Genomic DNA, 19,566 nt, shown 5'->3' with positions numbered 1-19,566 from the left:
GAGTAGGCAAATATTCTTGTTATGGTAAGAGATGTGGATGAAAACTATCACCTGCCCCATCAATAAACAAAGGCTGTTTCAGCCATCAAGCCATCAGCCACTGCAGCCATCCAGGACTGTGTGCCCTGAGGGCCTTCGGGGTGGATAAAAACAGGATACTAGCCCTAGGTAGTAAAGTGCTAGCGTTGAAGGTATTAGTCACTCTATTGTGTCCAACTTCTTTGCGACTCCATAGACTATAGCCCGCCAGGTTCCTCTGCCATTGGATTCTCCAGACAAAAATACTGGAGTGGGTAGGCATTTTCTTCTCCAGGGAATCTTCCCGAACCAGGGATTAAACCTGGGTCTCCTGCATTGCAGCTGGACTCTACCATCTGAGTCACTAGGCAAGGTGCATATCAAAGGAATGATTTCAATAAGCTCAGTCTCCAGCATCTTCCTATATACAGAAAAGCTTGAAATTCATTAAGCTGAGATGTCTGGTTTTTCTTTAATTAATAGTAATCTTTTGATGTTCTGACTACGTAGGTGTTTTGGGGCTTTTTTGTTTTTTGGTTGCTGCTGCTGCTGCTGCTAAGTCGCTTCAGTCGTGTCCGACTCTGTGCGACCCCATAGATGGCAGCCCACCAGGCTCCCCATCCCTGGGATTCTCCCGGCAAGAACACTGGAGTGGGTTGCCATTTCCTTCTCCAATGCATGAAACTGAAAAGTGAAAGTGAAGTCGCTGAGTTGTGTCTGACTCTTAGCAGAAACTCCTATATATCCTGGCTCCTCCCTTACTTCTTCAGAGCAGTCCCTCAGAGCTATCTGAGAGGCTGTCTTCAGGGCTAAGTTCTCAGCAAGTCTGCTAAATAAAACATAATTTTCAACCTTTAGATTGCACTTTTTTAAATCTGTCAACAGAGGCTTCCTATATAACTTAGGAATATGACTTTGTAATTCATTAACCTAAAAATATTAATCTTATCATCAATATTATTGATCATCAATTTGGGACTACAAAGAATCTGGTGTAGGTAGCAGAATTTCAACAGACTGATCAAAAAAAAAAAAAAAGTTTTATCATCCTAGAGGGCTTATAGGGTTTTTTTTTTTCCTTCCTTAGTTGTAATTACCAAGTTTTCACATCCACCCTCTTCAAACAAGGTCTGCAACTCCTTTCCCACGATCAGGAAGCAGTGCAACAGTAACCCTCTGCTTTTCGTTACAGGGACCAGGCACCCAGCCCAACAAGTGTCTGAGGAGAAGGCTCACATCACTGAACCACTGCATGTGAACTGACCAGAGGCTATAAACTCCCACACGCCTTCGATGCATGTCCCCTTTATTATTGTTATGAAGTGAAAGTCGCTCAGTTGTGTCCCACTCTTTGTGACCCCATGGACTACAAAGACACAGTCCATGGACTTCTCCAGGCCAGAACACTGAAGTGGGTAGCCTTTCCCTTCTCCAGGGTTTATTATTGTTGGCCAGACATAAGTCCAAACAAAGCATGTGTTAGGTTCTTCAGTCCAGACAAAGTAATATACTAGGTTGAGAATTTCAACCTCTGCATCCACAGCTTTAATCACTCAGATGAATTATGAACTCAGATTCAGTTCCTTAAAACTATCTGAAGAGTCATCTGGGCTATGAAAACATTACACCGAAATCACAAACAGCCAACAAATACAGCAGTAATTTAAAAGGTTAACTTAAATAGCTATTCACTTTTCTTTGTCGTTAATATTTTTTTTTAATTTTAATATATTTCTATTTTTAATAGAAGGATAATTGCTCTATAGTGTCATGTTAGTTTCTGCTGTACAACAACATGAATCAGCTATAAGTATATATGCGTGCATGCGCAGTCCCTTCAGTTGTGTCCGACACTTTGAGACCCCATGGACTGTAGCCCGCCAGGCTCCTCTTTCCATGGATTTCTCCAGGCAAGAATACTGGAATGGGATGCATCCCCTGCATTGCCAGGTGGGTTCTTTACCACCAGCGCCACCTGGGAAGCCCATGCATGTGAAGTCGCTTCAGTCACGTGGGAAGCATGTGTTGTGTGTGTGTGTGTGTGTGTGTGTGATGATGTAGGAAGCCCGTGTGCATGTGTGTGCGTCAGTCATGTGGGAAGCCCGTGTGTGTGTGTGTGTGTGTGTGAGTCATGTAGGAAGCCCGTGTGTGTGTGTGTGTGTGTGTGTATACAAACATATAAATCCCCTCCCTCTTGAGCATTCCTCCTACCCCCCATCCCACCCCTCTAGGTCATCACAGAACATGGAGCTGAGTTCCCTGTGTTATTCAGAAGCTTCCCACTAGCTATTTATTTCACACATGGGAGTGTATATATGTTAATGCTACTCTCTCAATTTGTCCCATCCTCTCCTTCCCCCATCCCATTCACTTTTCAAAATTTTAAAAGCTATCCCTATTCAAAAAGCTAAATAATTTGGAGTTATAATATTTGCTGATTCATTTTACTTTGGAAAAACAAATTCAGTGTACACTGCTTTTATGTAAATTTAAATTAAGTAAACAGTAGTAATAAAAGGTGAATTCTAGCTCATGATTGCATGCTAAAGCATTTAAAAACAAGTGTAATGTATTCTGAAGTGCCTTGAAAAATAAAATGGATAATTAATGCCTAGAGAACAGGAGCTTGGTGTGTAATAAAGGCAAGCATGGTAAATGTTATGATAGAACTAGGGCAGGTACGAGCATGCTAAGTCACTTCAGTCCTGTCCAATTCTTTGGGACCCTATGGACTGTAGCCTACTAGGTTGCTCTGTCCATGGGATTCTCCAGGCAAGAATACTGGAGTGCACTGTTATGCTCTCCTCCAAGGGATCTTCCCCAATCAGGGATTAAATCCATGTCTCTATGTTTCCTGCATCAGCAGGCACGTTCTTTACCACTGGTGCCACTGGGGAAGCCTGGCAGGTACATAGGTAGGCATATAAAGTTCTTCCAACTTTGCTATGTTTGAAAATGTTTTATAATAAAAGCAGGAAAACATTTAAAATAAAAATATAATCAAAATAAACAAGACAAGTGAAATCTCTAACAATCCAGCACAAACTCACAACCAGAACTCTCAATATTTTCATGTTGCTGGTGAAACACAGAAATAGTTCAAGAAACTTCACTTACGGTTTCAATCTAGTCAAATCTGAATCACAAAAGGTTTACAGTCAGAAATTTCTGACGCCACCCAACAGCCATAGGAAAAAGACTTGTATTTAAATGATAGATTGTGCATTGGGATTTTGAAAGAAAACTCCTTCCCACAACAGAATGACTTTCATTAACATGTTCCTTTCCTACTCGTTCTGGATTGACTTTGACCATGACAGAAGCAAAAGATGCTTTCTAACACAATGCCAGTGTTGCTCCTTAATCAACCAAAGCTTAGCATAATATTCTATCAAGACAGCTATCAATCACTTCTTTTCTTGGGTAGTGATAATTTTTAAACTAGTGTCCTGTTTTTTCTTAGAAGCTTTTTATCTTTTGCAAAAAAAGAAAAGGGAAGAAAGAAGGTTATTCAGGAACTAAAACACACTTTTACGAATCTTATTTACTTTCTTTTCTATGTCTAGACATATCAGTTATTAGGCCTCAGAGGCAGAGATTGTTAACCCTGAATACGGAGGAAAAAGAATTAGGATAGACTGTCACTGATAAAACAGGTCATAGTTAACTGTCTCTTCCCTTTTGTTTAGTCGCTCAGTTGTGTCTGACTCCTTTGGGACCCATGGACTGGAGCCCTCCAGGCTCCTCTGTCCATAGGATTTTCCAGGCAAGAATCCTGGAGTGGGTTGCCATTTCTTCTCCAGGGATCTTCCTGTTCCAGGGATTGAACCCAAGTCTCCTGAATTGGCAGGCAGATTCTTTACTGCTGCCCTAATCCCCTCCAAAAACAGATTTTGAAAAAATGAAACTTTCACCCCTCAAGTGGCAATATAGTGAGGAAAGACCAAGAGAGACAGAGAAAGAGAGAGAGAAAAGGAAGGAAGGAGAGACCAAGGAAGACAGGAAAGACAAGATACCCTCAATTCTATTCCAGTCTCCACGATATATACTTCCTGGTGAAGTTTTTGTCTCAATAATTTTCCCTCCACTTTTCTACTCTCTCCCATTCCCAATTTTCTCTCAGTACACTAAGAAATAAAAATAAATTGTCAAGTCCAAAATGCAACTCACCTTCACGTGCCCCCCTCAACGTGATATCAGAGGAGCAGCTTGTGAATGATCTTGATCCCAAAGAGTCCAAGCTCTCAAACGAGTCCTCCCTCTTACAGCTGCCTGGAGAAGCCAGAAGCTCCCCGCGCTCAGGGCCCCAGATGTCGCTGCAACCACTGTCCCTGCCACTCCTCTTCAGGCAGCTGGACTCTTCAAGTGCCTAGAGGACATTTGTTCAGGAATAGTAACTGAGCAAAAACTTCCAAAAATGTCATCAGTTATGGCATCTTTGTTTGCATAACTCGAGTCATGCTATCTCTGATTAGATGAGGCAATGAGATTTCCCAGTGAAATGTCAGAAAAAAATTTGATAGAAATCAGAATATAAATCTGCAATGTTTTCCCATGACTTAATACTTTAGCACTCATGTGACAACATGGAGGTACCCAATATTATTTAGTAAGGTGATAGAATCTATTTAATAATGAGGAAATTTTCAGTCAAAGAACAGCTAATAAGTAGAGTAACATTCAAGAGCTAAAATCAATTCCTGTTTAGTTTTCTGGCAATAAACATAAAAGGAGGCAAAGAGAAAAGTCAACCTTAATTTTGATATCCAAAAGGAGAAAAGAATAAGACTGCATTCAGCCTACCTCCAGGAAATATTAGGGGTCATTTCTATTGAACAAATAGAAAAAAATAACAAAGATCTTCAACAAAAAGAAAAGTTTTAAAAGAGAGAGGGGTAAGAATAACAGGTATACACTTCACAAACTTGTCTATTTTCACAGATTATAAAACTAGATCTGAACCAAGGAAAGCTCACTGGTTACAAAACCAGATCTGAACCAAAGAAAGCAGACTTGTTTGCTGATATATAAAACATTTCCCCTGTATCTAGATGAAATATTTGTTTGGCTCCTATATCAGTTATATAGAAATAAAGTAAATGTTATTAACCATCAGTTTGTAAATCATATAGAACTCACTAAAATAAGCACTTTTAACTAACTTTCCTCTAAGAAAATTTATAAATTTATAAAGCCTTTAGCATAGTAAAGGCTTAATAAACATATACAATAATCAGTGAATAGTTAGCAACTCTATACTTTTTTAATACAGTAGAGGTAATCTTGTTACTACAGTAAAATCAGAAATGTTATTTTCAGATAATGATACTAATACAGAGACAAGAATTCCGAGGTTCTTTAACAATCAAATGTAATATGTGAACCTTTCATTAAATCATTATATAGACAAGAAGCTACAAAACAGAATTGGGAAACAATTGGGATGTTCTGAATATAGACTGGATATTAAATAATGGGGAATATTCATGAATGTTCTTTGGTCTGGGAGACACTGTAGATATACAGAAAAATATTCTTACTGTTAAGAACAGCATACTGAGTATTTAGGAGTAAGCAACCTGAAATCTACATGAAATAATGGATAGATACCTAAATAATGCCAATGTGGGACATGCTTAATGATTAAATCTGATGGAAAATAGGTGGGTATTTGTTATACTACTCTTTCAATTTTGAATTATGAATATTTTCAACATGTGGGAAAAGTTGAAGAAAAAAGGTTTATAATGAATAATTAGCAGCTATCTGTGGCATACTTTTGGCTAAGACTGGAGGTCAATTTGTGGTTGAATTGTGTGACAAGTGTTTAAGTGCCAATAAGGTCCAATAGATTTATTTGAGATTTTATATATTTTATCTGCCACACACTCTGAAATTAGACTTGACATCTCGTCATGCAAATGCAAGCGCCTACCTTGTACTCTATCTCCAAGCAGATGCAGAAGCTGGGACCAGTGTTGGTGCCACAAAAATACTTCTCAAAAAATATAAAATTTAAAATTCGAAGTAAATCTTTAGATTCATCAGGTTTCTTAAACACGTATTTGTTGAAGCCTTAGAGTGCAACACACAGGAAATGATTTTTGACCTAGTAAGTGTTAAAAGTTAATGACGACCTGCCACCATAGTTGTAAAAGAACCGGAGTTTGGCCCTGTTGCCTGGTTCCTACCCCTACCCAGCCCCCCCACCAAGGACTTTCCTCTGACAAGTCACCTAAAGTGAGTCACCTACAACTTATAGGATGACTCAAGGTCAACAGTTTTCTGCAAGAATTAAAAAAAAAAAAAAAAACACTTAATTTTTTTTGGCTGCACTGGGTCTTCACTGCTGCATTCAGGCTTTCCCTCCTTGTGGCGAGTGGGAGCTATTCTCTAGTTGCCGTGCACAGGCTTCTCAATGTGGTAGCTTCTCCTGTTGCGGAGCACGGGCTCCAGGGCGCAGGGGCTCAGTTATTATGACACATGGGCTTACGTGCTCCGTGGCACGTACAATCTTCCCAGACCAGGGATCGAACTTGTGTGCCCTGCGTTGGCAGTGGATTCTTAACCACTGACCACCACGGAAGTCTCTGCAAGTATTTTTTCTTTATTCATATTTTAGATTGGCCATTAAGCATAACTAGTTAAGGGAGAAAAGTTTGATGAACACAACGATTTTGATTTTAACAGAACAGATGCAAACCATATACTGACATATCTCTTATGGCTCTCCACCCACCATAATAATGGAATGGAACCACAGCTTTAGCTCTACCTATGACAAATTCTTTGTGTATCTACTCTGGTTTTGACACTGGTGGCAGGAAACAAACTCAAGTACAGCATTCCCAGCGCACTCTACGAAGGTTACTGAACCTGAGTCACACTGCCATAAAAAGAACCAAAGGCTGTGAAGAGAACACGAATGCAAGGGCCAAAGTCCCATGTTATTTTTAACTGGATGTTTTCTTAGCTGAAAAAACTGTAAGGCAAACTCTGCTCACACTCGAAGCCCCACCACATTCATCCTTCTGAGCCCTGCCCTCCACCATTGCACTGACCTACTTGTTCATCTGTCTGCATCAAACAATTGTGCTCTAAGGATGGTTCATCTCCCTTGTGTGAGTGCTTTCTCAACACCTCATATAATGCCCAGGCATGATATTATCTCAACAATTATCTGAATTAACTGTTTTAAGGATTTTAAATAGGATATTATCAACTTCTTACAATTTAAAAATAAAAATTCAGAAGGAATACACTAACCTTCAAGACTATAATTTCATTTCTCTATAATATATATGGCTGGGCTCAGGCAAAACTAAAGATGAGAGTAGTTATAAGGCAAAGAGATCATTTTCATCCTGGCCTAGAACGTCTATTTTCCAATCATAGTAACTAGCATTTATTATATCCTTACAATGTGCCAGAGACTAATGTTAAATGCCTGATGGGTACAGAATCATTTACTGATCATAAAGACCCATCAAGCAACTACTATTAATTAGATGGTGACAAATTATTTTGATGACATATTTTCTTCTGAATACTGCAGATTCTCCTACAGAAATACCCCCATGGCGATTAGTTCTCCCATTGGATCTTATGAATGAAGATCTGGCCAACTCTGGTTAGCCTTGGCACTTGACCCTCTTCAAACAGTCTTTAAACACTCAATATTTGCAACACTGATTCCAAAATATGAAGGACTAGAAATGTGTTTAAAATCAAAGATTCTAACTTGAAAATCTTATCAAGTTTCATGTAACAGCATTTACTACTCTTTAGAAAACAGACATTGCATGGTAGAATTGTGAAGATATTGGAATAAGGACATTAGAGATATAGTGACCCATGGCAAGACAATAAGATAAAGAAACTGAGTAACATACACACATTTTAATAGCCTGAAGCAGTTACAGGTCAAGTTCATAATGAATATAGAAACAGTTGGGTTATATCAAGTGTTGAAGAAAGAAAGTTAATGAGTATCTCACTGAGTTACCTAAAATTAAGAAATAAATACCTATACCTATATTATATATCCTGAAAACTGGTCTGAAATACTCACTCCTTGGTGGTGACTTATGAAGTCAGCAGGTAAGTAACAATCCTCCATCCCCATCAGAGCCACCATATTTTGTAGAAAAAGTAAAAGAAGGCAGAGGGCACATGAAAACAAGAGAGGAAGGGGAAGATAAGAACTATTAGTTAGAGTAAGTGTCTCATATAGATAAGAGTTTCCTTACCTTAGTCAGAGCTTGTCCTAAAAGATTCTCAAACGCTTTCAAATTAAGATAGGGACCATTATAGTAGGGGTTACTTTGTGCTTTTCTTCCTAGCCAGTACAAAGTTATCAAAACCTAAAAAAAAAAAAAAAAAAATGCCATGAAACAACAGATGAGTCAATTTAGTAATTAATAGCAAGCTCAAATGCAAGTGAGCACTAGATAAAAGACCATATCATTGAAAAGTAGATTTTCTTTTAAATTACATGAAGGAGAAGAGTCATCAAAAATGTTATTCTTCTCTGAGCACATTCTCACACCAAAAGCTTTAGACCCCCAACAGGTATTTGTACATTCTACCAGTACACATGAAGCAGGAAAAAATTCATAGGAAGAAAACCAATTAAACTTTTCAGACAATATTTTTCCAACAAACTTACAGACTAAACACTTAAAATCAATAATTCTCAGCTTCACATTTTTAAATAAAGCTGTCACATTTTTAGAAATTCTTCTAATATGCAGCATACTATAGACATGTCTACACTGGCTAATTCCTCAGAGTTCTTAAACACTTAGTGTTTTTCCTTAAAGTCTGATTTTGGTGGCTTCTGACTTGCTCTCCTAAAAATCCTATAGCCTGTTTATCTGCCTTTGCATGCATGCTAAGTCGCTTCAGTAATGTCCAACTCTTTGCAACCCTATGGACCATAGCCTGCCAGGCTCCTTTCTACGTAGGATTCTCTAGGCGAAAATACTGGAGTGGGTCTCCATGCCCTCCTCCAGTGGATCTTCCTGACTCAGGAATCAAACCCACATCTCTTGCATCTCCTGATTTCACAGCCAAGTTTTTTGCTACTAGCGCCACCTGGGAAGCCCTTATCTGCCTTTACCACATTACTAACATGTAAGGACTCACTTCCTAAATTTAACCCACCTTCTTATACTATGAGGTCAGAGAATACACGTTTCAACCATATTTAAGCATATTGAGAATTTGTTTCTAAAAAAATTCCATTAGAAAAAGGATAGAGAATATATCAGATATTTTTAGTTCTCACTACCTTATTACAGAACATGTAAGAAACCATTTATAATGTTCCATTAAATATGTATCTTACATTTTTCACTCTCCTATCAGTCTCTTCTTGCCTGTAAAGAAGAAAAAAGAAAATATTCATTAAGTAATATCTATGAACCTGAAATTGTTAATTATTAACCAGAAAAAAACTCGTTTGTATTATAAAGTTCTATGAATATTAATATCACCTGGAAGTTCAGAACCTTTACAGGGTGTATTATCCATCAGAGGATTTTTCCATATTCATTTATTTTATGAAATATAATGGTCAGTTTTCTATTAAAAGCAAGGTTGTCTTTTTTTATTTCATTTATTACAGCTTGATTTATAAAATGTGCTATTTGCATTTTTAAAATGTTCATTGTGAACAATGTTTAAATTCAACCAACAGGGGAAAGACATCAACATATGGTCACGGCAGAAAACAATCAGGAAAGGCAAACATGTAAATAGGAAAAACAAAGTAATTTTGCACGGAGTTTTCTTTTCCATTGTGCATGGTGGTTTTTCACTGAAGTTCCTCAGAGAAAATTGCTCAGAGACCGAACCCCTGCAGATGCTAAAAAGTGCAACTTTTTAAATGCCATAAATCACTGCCTGTGTTATAAGCATCATGAGTTTACCTGGTGGCTCAGAGGGTAAAGTGTCTGCCTGCAATGCGGGAGACCCAGGTTTGATCCCTGGGTCAGGAAGATCCCCTGGAGAAGGTGATGGCACCCCACTCCGGTACTCTTGCCTAGAAAATCCCATGGACGGAGAAGCCTGGTGGGCTACAGTCCATGCGGTCGCAAAGAATCGGAAACGACTGCATAACTTCACTTTCACTTTTCCTAAGCATCATGAGTCCCCCCCCAACCCCTATAAAAAGGCATGATATTTATGGGAAAAGTTAAAGAAACAGATGTGACCACAGTGTGGAAGACAAATACACGAGTTCATTAACAAACAGGTCACTCTAAACTACTGGTGCTTTCCAGAGACTTAAGCAGAATCATTGCTGGTTCAGGAGAGATGCAAGACCCTGAGCTAGATACCCTTCAATGTAGCTTTCCAGTCTAAGAGCCATAGTAGTATGCTGCTGCTGCTGCTGCTAAGTCGCGTCAGTCGTGTCGGACTCTGTGCGACCCCATAGATGGCAGCCCACCAGGCTTCCCCATCCCTGGGATTCTCCAGGCAAGAACACTGGAGTGGGTTGCCATTTCCTTCTCCAATGCATGAAAGTGAAAAGTGAAAGTGAAGTTGCTCAGTCATGTCCGACTCTAGTGACCCCATGGACTACAGCCTACCAGGCTCCTCCATCCATGGGATTTTCCAGGCAAAAGTACTGGAGTGGGGTGCCATTGCCTTCTCCTCATAGTAGTATACTTACAAGGAAAAAAAAAAAAAAAAAAATATATATATATATATACACACACACACTGGCTTTCTTGGTGTCTCAGAGATAAAGATTCTGCCTGCGATGCAGGTGACATGGAAATGTGGGTTCAGTCCCTGGGTTGGGAAGATCTGCTGGAGGAGGAAATGGCAACCCACTCTAGTATTCTTGCCCAGAAAATCTCATGGAAAGAAGAACCTGGGGGGCTGCAGTCCATGGGGTTGTGAAGAGTTGGACATAACTGAAGGACTGAGCATATACACACACACAATGTGTGTGTAAGACATAGAAAACATACACACATAACATATATTAACATCTTTAAGAGCTGAATGGATCGATTATGGGATATTCGCACAATGAAATATTCTGTAGCTATGAGAACAAACAACCTGCAGCCATATGGTTCAACCTCACCAACACTGGGAATCAAATGAAGCCAGGCAGAGCACAGGCTGTATTATCCATTCACGTCAAGTACAGAAACAGGCAAAACAAAGACAAGATCTTAAGACTCAGGATAGTGTTCACTCCGGTAGGGAGGATGGAAGTGACTGGGAAAAGTGATGCACTTCCGGGAGCCAATTATTTCTTATATTTTGGTCTGTTTGATCTAGTTCTCATATTTTGAATGTACTGCCTACTTATGTGCATTCCATCTCTAAAGTTTGTGAACTGTACACTCAAAATACACTTATAGAAATAGATACATATTTCAAAAAAGCAAATAAATTTCACAGCCCAAGTACTTAAACCAGGGCTTATCTCTTGAGTAAAAAGAAAATTACTGTGTTAAAAAAAAAAAATCAACATTTCCAAAGAAGTAGGGGAAAAAAAATCAATAGAAACCAATAATAAAAAATAACAAAGGTATAAAATATATCAGATCAGATCAGTCGCTCAGTTGTGTCTGACTCTTTCTAACCCCATGAATCACAGCACGCCAGGCCTCCCTGTCCATCACCAACTCCCAGAGTTCACTCAGACTCACGTCCATCGAGTCGGTGATGCCATCCAGCCATCTCATCCTCTGTCGTCCCCTTCTCCTCCTGCCCCCAATCCCTCCCAGCATCAGAGTCTTTTCCAATGAGTCAACTCTTCGCATGAGGTGGCCAAAGTACTGCAGTTTCAGCTTTAGCATCATTCCTTCCAAAGAAATCCCAGGGCTGATCTCCTTCAGAATGGACTGGTTGGATCTCCTTGCAGTCCAAGGGACTCTCAAGAGTCTTCTCCAAAACCACAGTTCAAAAGCATCAATTCTTGGGCGCTCAGCTTTCTTCACAGTCCAATTCTCACATCCATACATGACCACAGGAAAAACCACAGCCTTGACTAGACGAACCTTTGTTGGCAAAGTAATGTCTCTGCTTTTGAATATGCTATCTAGGTTGGTCATAACTTTCCTTCCAAGGAGTAAGTGTCTTTTAATTTCATGGCTGCAGCCTCCTTTTATATTAATGGCCAACATACACACCTCACACATTAATCAAAGCACAAAGAATCATCAATACTCAACACAAAGCATATACTAGGCTGAAAACCAGCGCACTATTAACATTCAATGCAAAGCATCCCACTTTTCTCATAAGCACCCTGAGGGCAGAAGGAACAACAGAGCTCTCTTGAACCCCTGACCTCCTTTCCACACAGCCTTCTCTGAAGCTTTCTAATCCAACACACTCATTGGCTTTTTATTATAATAAAGCAAAAATTGTAAACACAGGGTATGGCCTATTTGGGAATAAACACTCACAATAAACCGTGACCTTGGCACTATAACCTTTCCCTCATTTCACATTCCTTTCTGACCATGAGCATTTATAACATGCTCTTGAACACGGTGACACACAGGCCGGCCAAATTGCTGTTCTATCACTGAAATGTAATGCCAGGAATTCAAGTAGTCAATGATTTGCAGAAGTCAATAGAGGCCAGCTTCTGATACACATAAAAACACATCCCACTGCTTGGAAGTCGAAAACTAGGCAGCTCCTTTTGCCTGCTGTGGCCACAGGGCACAACCTCCAGGCCTTTCAAAGAGAACAAGCGTGAGAGCTGAGGGGAAGCTCATGGTATCAGCCTCTCCATGCACCATAAAAGATGCTGGCCAGCCCAACACAACCAAAAATTAGACAAATCTGATCTACAAGTAGACTACTGCCTTATAACAGATATTTCAACTGTTGGCACAGTATATAACATGGACAGACCTAGAGAGTCTGTCATACAGAATGAAGTAAGTCAGAAAGAGAAAAATGTCATATGTGAAGGCATATATGTGGAGTCTAGAAGCATGGTACAGATGACCTATTTGCAGGGCAGGACTAGAGATGAAGACATAGAGAACAGACACGTAGACACAGGATCGGAAGGGAGAGTGAGACAGATTAGGAGATTATGATTGATATATATACACTACCATGGAGCTAGTGGGACCCCACTGTAAGGCACAGGGAGCTCAGCTCAGTGCTCGGTGATGACCTACGGGGTGAGAAGGATGAGGGGGCAGGAGGGAGGTTCAAGAGGGAGGGAATATATGTGTAAAACCAGCTGATTCGTTTCATTGAAGTGAACACATTGTGTTACTTTCATAGCAGAAAGTAACAAAGCAATGTGAAGCAATTATATTCCAATTTTGAAAAAGAAAGGAGGATGGTCTTTGGGTCAGATGTACATCCCAAGAGCTATGATCATCTTGGCAATTTAACTCTCGATGCTTCAGTTTCCTTCTGGAGAATCTGGAAATAATGGCCAGTATTTCAGGAAATCATCAGAAAAGTACCCGGGTACTTAGCAGAGTCCCTAGCCATATGCTAAGTGCTCACTGAACATCAGTTATCACCAGACTGTAAGCTGTCTGAGGGCAGGGATCATCTTACTTACCAAGTTACCCACAAAGGCTTCCTAATGAAGCCATGCTGGACTGCAACATTTAAGTTGCAATCAGCCTGCCTGACATTCCCCATCTCTCATCCCTGCTTTATTTTTGTATTATAACCATCAACTGCATGCATTCATTTATTATCTCTTTATCACCCAAAAGGAATTTTTGTGATTTTATTTATCACCATACCCCAAGTGTCTTAAGACAGGGTCTACCACCTGACAAGGCCATTAAAATATTTTTATTAAAAATGTCTAGCACGGTGCATGGCACACAGATGCTCAGGAGCACTAATCTGAACATATCTTTTTAGCTTACAGAAATGTAAGTTAGCAAGAGAAAGCCTGAAAAGGTAAAAGCTCAGGAAAATTCCTATGTGATGTTAACAGTTAAATTGCATTAGCTTACTTACAACACCCAATTTTGACTCCAATTGCCCTGATGTTCAAATCTGTGCTTCTTTGTAAAGCTACTTTGTTTAAAACTTCAATAAAAGGAATTATTTATAATCATAGATCAATAACCTTAAAAAGGCACAGATTCAAAAACAAAGAGGAGCTGCAAAGTGCAGAGATTAAGCGCTAATCTCTGTGATGTAAAAGCTTCCCAGCAAAGTCCTGAAAGACAAAGGCCAAAGAACCTAAACCTTCCCTGACATCCAAATTTACCATAAAAAGGGACAGAGATGAAACATTAATAGTTTGAAAAATTACTATGTTGAATACTTCTCTGTGTATTCCCAGGGATGGGGGGAGCCTGGTGGGCTGCCATCTACGGGGTCGCACAGAGTCGGACATGACTGAAGTGACTTAGCAGCAGCAACAGCAACATAGATATCATCTTCCACTCTGTTAACGGAACAGCTCTTGTCATCGCCTCACTACCCAGCAAACAACCAGAAGACATGTGTTAATCACAGACCTCTGAACTTTCTGCCAGAGGTCAGGAAGAAAAGAGTCACAAAAGCTCAAGAATGCCCATCTATGAACAAGATCCATCAGTAACCACCTTATCCTAACAGTTTCAAGGTAAACATAGAACTGGGAAGCTCTAGGTCTGATCTTTTCTTTATTCAAGGCTATTTTAAAATACTAGTACAAATCATCAATCAAGAAGTACCATATCTGGGGCTTCCCTGGTGGCTCAGTGGTAAAGAGTCCGCTTGCCAATGCAGGGGACACGGGTTCGATCCCATATCTGGGAAGATCCCATATGCATGGACCAACTAAGCCTGTGTGCCACACCTATTGAGCCCTCATGGGGCAGCTACTGAAGCCTGTGTGCCCTAGAACCCATGCGCTGCAACAAGAGAAACCACTGCAATGAGAAGCCTGCTCACTGCAATGAGAGCTTGGTCCCCATGCGCCACAACTGGAGAAAAGCCCATGCATAGCAACAAAGACCCAGCACAGCCAAAAATTAATACATTTTTTAAAAAAGGAAGAAGTACCATATCTAAGGAAAAGACCAGGGAAATAAAATTCATTTGGATGCTCTGGCTTCCATCAGGAGACCCCATGCCAGGCAGCTCACCTAGGAGGGCAGGCTCTGGGGCCAGACCTCCTGGGTGTGATTTCTGGCTCCACTTGTAGCAGCTGTGAGAATGCAGTCAAGGTATTTAACACCGCGTCTCCATAGCCTCACCTGGAAACCACACACCCGTCTCACTGGGCTGAAGAGAGACATTTGGAAAGTATTTAACCCGAGCAGATCAAGGAAAGGAAACAATTCAAGCCTACCCTCCAGTCATCCATCTCAACCACACGGCGTGATGGGGGGAAGTTACCGGGGGACGGGCACGTTCCCCACACGTTTTCCCCTAGAAGAGACATTTCTGTGAAGCACAATTCAAGACACTCTTTCATGATCTGCTTTCCTTTCCCTGTTTCTCTGAAAGCTTTGAACAAGAAAGTATTTCAAGTATAAGGTCAAATAAAGAGCAAGGCAAACTAGCGTGGTATTACTGCTGTTGGCCAAACATCCACGCTGGCCCCAAGCCAGCCCTCCTCACCCGCCCTCTATCTACCAGGGACTGCCCAGGCCAATATCCTTCCATTTTCCAAAAGGTCAAAAATCTGAGGGGGAAAAAATGTGTGTATGTGGCCAAAATCTATCTCCCTCATATTTGATACCAAAGTTTGGGGACAGAGTGTTAAAAGGTGAGATTCTCCTTTTATTATAATTTGGTACAGCCAGCTATACTCTAGGGCTGCATTAAAAATATTTCCAATACGTTCTGTTTCCCCAACAAGCCCACAAGCATGCACCCACCTCAGCCTCTCCAGGCATCTCTCCTGTGGGACTGCAGAGAGCTAGGACCATACCTGACTCATGGCTATACCCTGGGGGGGGTCAACCACAGGCGTGGCTGAGAGCCGCCCAGCATTCAAATGTTCACATATAAGTCACCTAAGCTTCCTTGGTGACTCAGTGGTAAAGAATCCACCTGCAATACAGGAGACACTGGTTCAATCCCTGGATCAGGAAGATCCCGTGGAGAAGGAAATGGTAACCCACTCCAGTATTCTTGCCTGGGAAATCCCATGGACAGAGGAGTGGGCTACAGCCCATGGAGTTGCAAAGAGTCAGACACAACTGAGCAATTAAACAACAACAAAAAGTCACCTAAAGCCACTCACAGAGCCAGTCCAGCAGATCAAGGACAAAGAGTTGGAAGAAGCTGTCACCCCCAATGAGATAAAGCTTCACAGAGCTTACAACCAAATCCCACTCTCTTTTTATGTTCGTCCTCCATATTTTGATACATCTTTTCTTCAAGGTACTAACTTCTCACTGGTAGCACTGCCAGGCTCACTCTTCTCATGTTCTGCCCCAATCTCAATCTCAAAACCCTCTAAGCACTGAATTCTCTGTGCCCCAAAACCATCCCTCCTCTCAAATCCCAGCCCTCTCCCTGCCCACCTCAACCTCAAACACAGCTGTCTTACTGAACCATCACACACGGAAGTGTGTGATTGAAACCTCGTGCTGTAATTTCTGATAGAAGATCTTTGCTTCTGGTACGATGCGAGAAGACTTCCCTACATCCTGACAGGAGAGATGAGCAGTGTGGTACCACCTCCCACTACCTCCAGCTTCTCTGACTACAAGGATTCAACAGGAGACACATGCATAATTTCTTACCCGACCCAGTCTCCTCCCGGCCACACACACTCCCCCTCTTTCTCTCCCTAATCCTACAGTCCCCATGATCCCCTTTTCTAGGCCCCAGATAAGCCTCTACCTTTGTTCCTCAGAACAACTGCAACTCACTGGGGTGATTATGCCCCTAGGCATCCACTTCCTGAGGCCACTTCCCAGAGTAGGGTGTGGACCCAACCCTTAGAGTCAGCGCTAGCCCTGCCCTGCCCTGCCCTGGGCGGCACCAGCTGACCCGGTATGCCGCTGGGGAAACGGGGCTGACATGAGAGAAGCTGGGCTCACACGATACTTGGTCCTCCTCCAAGCCACCGAGTTATCCGTGCCCTCCAGCTGTTGCTTATGAAGTCTGGCCACCTGTTCACAACGTTTTTAAAAATGGCAAGAAATGAGGCCCTGAATCATGATTTCTTAAGTGGTCACCAGTAGAGAAAGTGTGTGGGTTGTATCTGCTTTCAATCTGTCAGATATGTGTGCGGTGAGGGAGCAGGCATGTGTGTGGCTGGGGGAGATGGCTGAGACCATTCAAAGCAGATGCTCTTCTCATAATCGCGGTGGCATCGTTTTCTATAACGAGAGAGGCTGCCTCCAAATGGAGGGGAAAGGAGGAATTCTTCGGGTTGTTCAGGATACTGAGTGAAATTTGAAGAAGCATAGTGAGAAAATGGGCTTCCCGGGTGGCTTAGATGGTAAAGAATCTGCCTACAATGAGGGAGACCTGGGTTCGATCCCTGGGTCGGGAAGATACCCTGGAGAAGGAAATAACAACCCAGTCCATAATTCCTACCTGGAGAATTCCATGGACAGAGAAGCCTGGTGGGCTACAGCCCATGGGGTCGCAAAGACACAGCTGTATCTGAGGGAAGAGCCTGTTTTTATTCCAAATGAAGGCTTTTAGGAATGTACCAGGTAATGGCTCCTTTTCCTATTAACAGACATTTTTATTCATGGGAGCTCATCCACTGCATCCCATAAAATCTTTCTCTCGTGACTGGCAAATACAAGGAGGAAGAGATGTGCGGACAAAAGTTAAAGATGAATTCTCAGAATACTGTATTCTTTCCTTCTCTCAGAAGGTAAGCTGCATTTTTAAAAGTGAAGTTGAAACTCTTTCTTTCCTCCCACCTTCATCCCTAAAACTGAAACTGTATCCATTTGACAATCTTCCAGTAATGTGATGCACACGTGACTCAGAGCTTTTCATCTGCCACGGCTACAGAATGAGCTCTACCTGACTGTGACAACTGTAAAAATGGCACTTGAGAAAATAACACCAAATCTGGAGATAATTAGTGAGCACAAATAGATAAACTTGATGATTTCTGTACTTACCTATGTGAGAAAAAACTCTTGGAAATCCAACAGTTTTTGCCCTAGCAACTGTAACGCTGATTCCAAACATGACAAATGAGTAAGTACCAGCTCGTTAAAAATAATTTGTTATTAAATTTCATACCCCTCCCACACGCTACTAAGAATAGCTAAGTTTCACTTAAAGAGAAAGGGGGAAAAAGAAAAAAACATGCATTCGAGGACACTGGCACACAGTCCCCCTTAGAAAATGAAACCGAACAGCACTGCTGCGGGAGCTGAAAGCGGGGTTTTGTTTCTCCCTCAACCACAGCCTGTTTGCAAATCTTCATTTCTACTTTTGTGGAATATGTTTGCTATTATATAAAACTGATTTCACAATTGAGACTCACACATGCATATCTCCAGATAGATGGTAACCCAGAAACAGACAATTCCTGAATACAGAATTTAGTGTCCATGATGCACACTCTTTTTACTAAATGGAGTTATGAGCTTCAATTATATCAAAGAATTATATCAAATGCATTCAATTATACAAAATATATATCAATACTGACACTTATCAATTATAGCAGAGGCTAGAGCTGGGTATCAGTACCTAGATAGGGTACCTAGATAGGTAACAATGCCAGGTTAGCATAGGCTAGAGCTGGGTATCAGAACCTAGATAGGGTACCTAGATAGGTAACAATGCCAGGTTAGCATAGGCTAGAGCTGGGTATCAGAACCTAGATAGGGTACCTAGATAGGTAACAATGGCAGGTTAGCATAGGCTAGAGCTGGGTATCAGTACCTAGATAGGGTACATAGATAGGTAACAATGCCAGGTAGCAGCAGTAATGGAAACAGTGGGTTTGGTTTTTAGACATGGGAGGTCTGAGACACATAACAGACAAAACAGAAATATGAAGCAACTGGTAATTAGACATACAAGGAGGATGTTGAAGCTAGAAATCTAAGTTGGAGATACTAATATAATCTGGGGAGTTGTCAGTATAAAGTGTAAAGTCATAAAGCTACAATGAGACAAGTATAGCTAGACAAGAGGTCTAGGATTGATTGAGATCTGAGAAACCCAATGCATAAGGGCTAGAAGTAGAGGAGAAACCAGCAAAGCAAAGAGAAGGACTAGCCAATAGGATGGGAGCTAACGCCAGAGGGAAGGAGAGACAGACAGAGGGAATAGTCCAAAATGTTATTGAGAGGGAAATGAGGATGAGTGTTAGGAAATTACTGCTATGTTACTTTCTTAACCCTTATAATATCTTACACACATATACACAATTACCAAATTATTAATTATTTCTTTCCAAAGGAAGAAAAAGAATGAAGTATTAACATCAACAAAAATCTCATCAAAACCACTAATGTTTCTAACGAGACAATTTAAGAGAATACTGAGCTACATGGCTCAGGTGCCCTTGCAGACTTTTAAGTTCATGCTCAGTAGAGCCAATAAGAAAAGTTCACTATTGTTATAAATCTTCTATACTGGAACAATAATGTG

The 19,566-nt window shown here is 40.9% G+C and overlaps 1 protein-coding gene across 14 annotated transcripts in view; it reads right to left on the bottom strand.

Annotated features, from left to right (window-relative positions):
- Positions 1–19,566, bottom strand: part of LMO7 (LIM domain 7) — a 219,057-nt gene that overhangs the window by 57,798 nt on the left and 141,693 nt on the right. For 13 of the 14 annotated variants that reach the window (XM_070380597.1, XM_070380601.1, XM_070380593.1 and 10 more), the window contains 3 exons: positions 9,368–9,398; positions 8,268–8,381; positions 4,189–4,387 (listed from right to left, as the gene is read on the bottom strand). In XM_070380597.1, coding sequence (XP_070236698.1) covers positions 4,189–4,387; positions 8,268–8,381; positions 9,368–9,398 — 344 coding nt within the window. Of the gene's footprint in view, positions 1–4,188; positions 4,388–8,267; positions 8,382–9,367; positions 9,399–19,566 lie in introns of those variants that run through there. The other variant, XM_070380599.1, reaches the window with a different exon arrangement.

Source organism: Bos mutus, chromosome 12 (genome assembly GCF_027580195.1).
Source record: "Bos mutus isolate GX-2022 chromosome 12, NWIPB_WYAK_1.1, whole genome shotgun sequence".
Lineage (NCBI taxonomy): Eukaryota > Metazoa > Chordata > Mammalia > Artiodactyla > Bovidae > Bos > Bos mutus.
Note: the sequence above shows the minus strand (reverse complement) of the source record. Positions and strands in the feature narration are given on the sequence as shown.